At 31.6% G+C, this 2,395-nt stretch overlaps 1 protein-coding gene across 1 annotated transcript; it reads right to left on the bottom strand.

Annotated features, from left to right (window-relative positions):
* Positions 1-363: 363 nt before the first annotated feature.
* LOC116777989 (uncharacterized) lies at positions 364-2,289 on the bottom strand. The gene is made up of 2 exons (XM_032671824.2): positions 1,822-2,289; positions 364-1,756 (listed from the first exon to the last, which is right to left on the bottom strand). The coding sequence occupies exons 1-2, from the start codon at positions 2,228-2,230 to the stop codon at positions 1,122-1,124; spliced, it is 1,044 nt and encodes a 347-aa protein (XP_032527715.2). The 5' UTR covers positions 2,231-2,289; the 3' UTR covers positions 364-1,121.
* Between the last annotated feature and the right edge of the window lie 106 nt (positions 2,290-2,395).

The following is a 2,395-nucleotide window of genomic DNA, read 5'->3' as shown; positions in this document are numbered from 1 at the left end:
TTCGGACTTTATTATTTTACATAAATAATCCCAAAAGCTCTCAATTCAGATATCTCCCGGATGTTTTTTTTTCATGATAATCTACTTCCATGGAACGGTTCTTAACTGATTTAAATGAAAGTCATTCTGGCTTGTTCCATACTCTTGATCTTTAAACAATACTTTAATTAAGTATTATCTATTAAAAACATTTTCGTTGTCTTCTTAAAAAAAGAAATATTTAGAAATATGTATTAGAAATTTCCACAAAAAATCGGTTTATCCTATGTTTTAAAGCACAGAAACCTCCCATTAAAGAGTTTAATTTGAGATGTGCATTGCAGATTTAAATGGTAGAACAATAAATAAACATTGTTTGCTTCACATAACATATATTGAGGTATTTGTTAATATTCAATTAAATATAATTTTATAATTAATTTATCTAAACATGGCAACACCAACACGAGAAATATGTTTATATTGTATAGTTATATAAAAAAAAAAGTTCTGTTGATTTATAACAATTCTCTTCAAGCTATTTAATTATTTGATCAATATTATGGCATGAACTAATATAGATTTATTATTGAGAATTACTTTTTATTTTTGTGGCATCGCCATATATGTGCGAATTATAACTAGAAGTGATTTATTTAACTACAATATCTAATTCATAACATTAATAAATACGCTTGAAATTACATTTGATATGCAAGGATACATTTGATAGCAATGTCAATACAAGAAAATGTGCTACAGGTATAACATTAATACGATGATATTTTTAATACATTAAAAGTATTAATTAAATTTTATGAATTACAATTGAAATATTTAACAATCATTAGAAATAAAATATGTTTTAATTAAAGCTTTCATACTGATGACATATACCATAAAGATTGGCTAATATAGAACAGATTATATTGTATACAATGATGTACATTATGCATACATACATATAATATATTGTTAAAGTGTATTTTGAATTATAATTAAATCCAGTATTTTATTATAGATATCTATAATTAATATTATTAATAAATTTAAAGCATAATGCATATATATTTATGATAAAGCAGAAGAAACATGTTGAATGTCAAGTAGTAAATGTTTTTCACATGCCTCATAATATGATATTATGTTTCAAGCCAATCCGTCTCAGTGATCATTGCTACATTATACCCCTTGCCCGGCAGATATTCCATTTCCCACAGAGAGTTACTCAAAACCAAAGTTTCCCCCTCATTCAGTTCCACATTAAGTGAAAAACAGACCTCTTCACAAGGGACTCTTGGCCGTAATTGTATATAGGTTTTGCCCTTCAATTGAGACATAATTATCAGTCCAATATCCAGTTCTAGGTACTTGAATCTATAAGTATCATAATTATTTGATAGCAAAAGCCAATTGAAATGTGATGGTGGGATGTGAGGTGATAAGAAGTATGGACGAGGAGCTAATATTCTAAATGATTTTACAGCTCTGATATCGCAATTCTGGAAATGAACAAACCAGCTTGGTATATCAGAGTTGATGATCCTAGATAGTACTTCCTCTAAGTCCATTGGTTGCTTGCCAATCCGGATATTGGTGAGAATTCTACAGGGAACTGAGTACCGGAGACGTGTGTCGTCACTGATAAGGCTTGTGAGGTTCAGCTCTGGCGACGACCAGTCTAAGTAAGAATCGGTGACGATGACTGGAGCACCTCGCAAAAGATGATGGTTGAAGACTTCGTTGTAGCTGGTGTCGGATACTCGAACGATGTTTTCTGAAAACATTTTCTTTTTTAATTACATTACTAATTTTAAAGAATAAAAATAAAAAAAAACTTACTTATAGCTTCACAAGTAATACAATCAGCAGGAGTGACGAGGTCATCATCGAGAGTTGAGGGCTGAGATCTTTCTATTAGGCATTTATTATAGTAGAGGGGTGTCCAGTCCCAAATGGGGAGTATTTTTATCAATGTCATTCTTGCTAATGCTGTGGCGTGCCATTGGAAGGTGTCTGTTTGGCTCACAGTATATCCAATGGCTATGATCATTACTAGGACAAGAAACACTCTTGTCCATCGCTTGATCGATGCCTTACGTACAGCATTCGTTAATGGGCGACAGATGATATCCATTTCCTCATCAGTTATTCCTGCTTCTTTACAATACTCATAAAAGGAACGCACTTCTGAGTTAATTAACTCGTATTTTTCACGTTGAGTAATTGTAGTTAGCATTTTATTACTCATTTTAACGTGACCCAAATCCACCTATTCCATACGATCAATATTTAGCATCGGACACAGTAGTATCGATAACCATACAAATTTCGCGCGCGCGCGCGTGGTGGTCACTAAGTAGTACAGATAAAAAAAATCATGTTTTAACTAAAACTGTTAGCATTTTAATTCTAA

The sequence above is a fragment of the Danaus plexippus genome, chromosome Z (assembly GCF_018135715.1).
Source record: "Danaus plexippus chromosome Z, MEX_DaPlex, whole genome shotgun sequence".
Classification (NCBI taxonomy): Eukaryota; Metazoa; Arthropoda; class Insecta; order Lepidoptera; family Nymphalidae; genus Danaus; species Danaus plexippus.
Note: the sequence above shows the minus strand (reverse complement) of the source record. Positions and strands in the feature narration are given on the sequence as shown.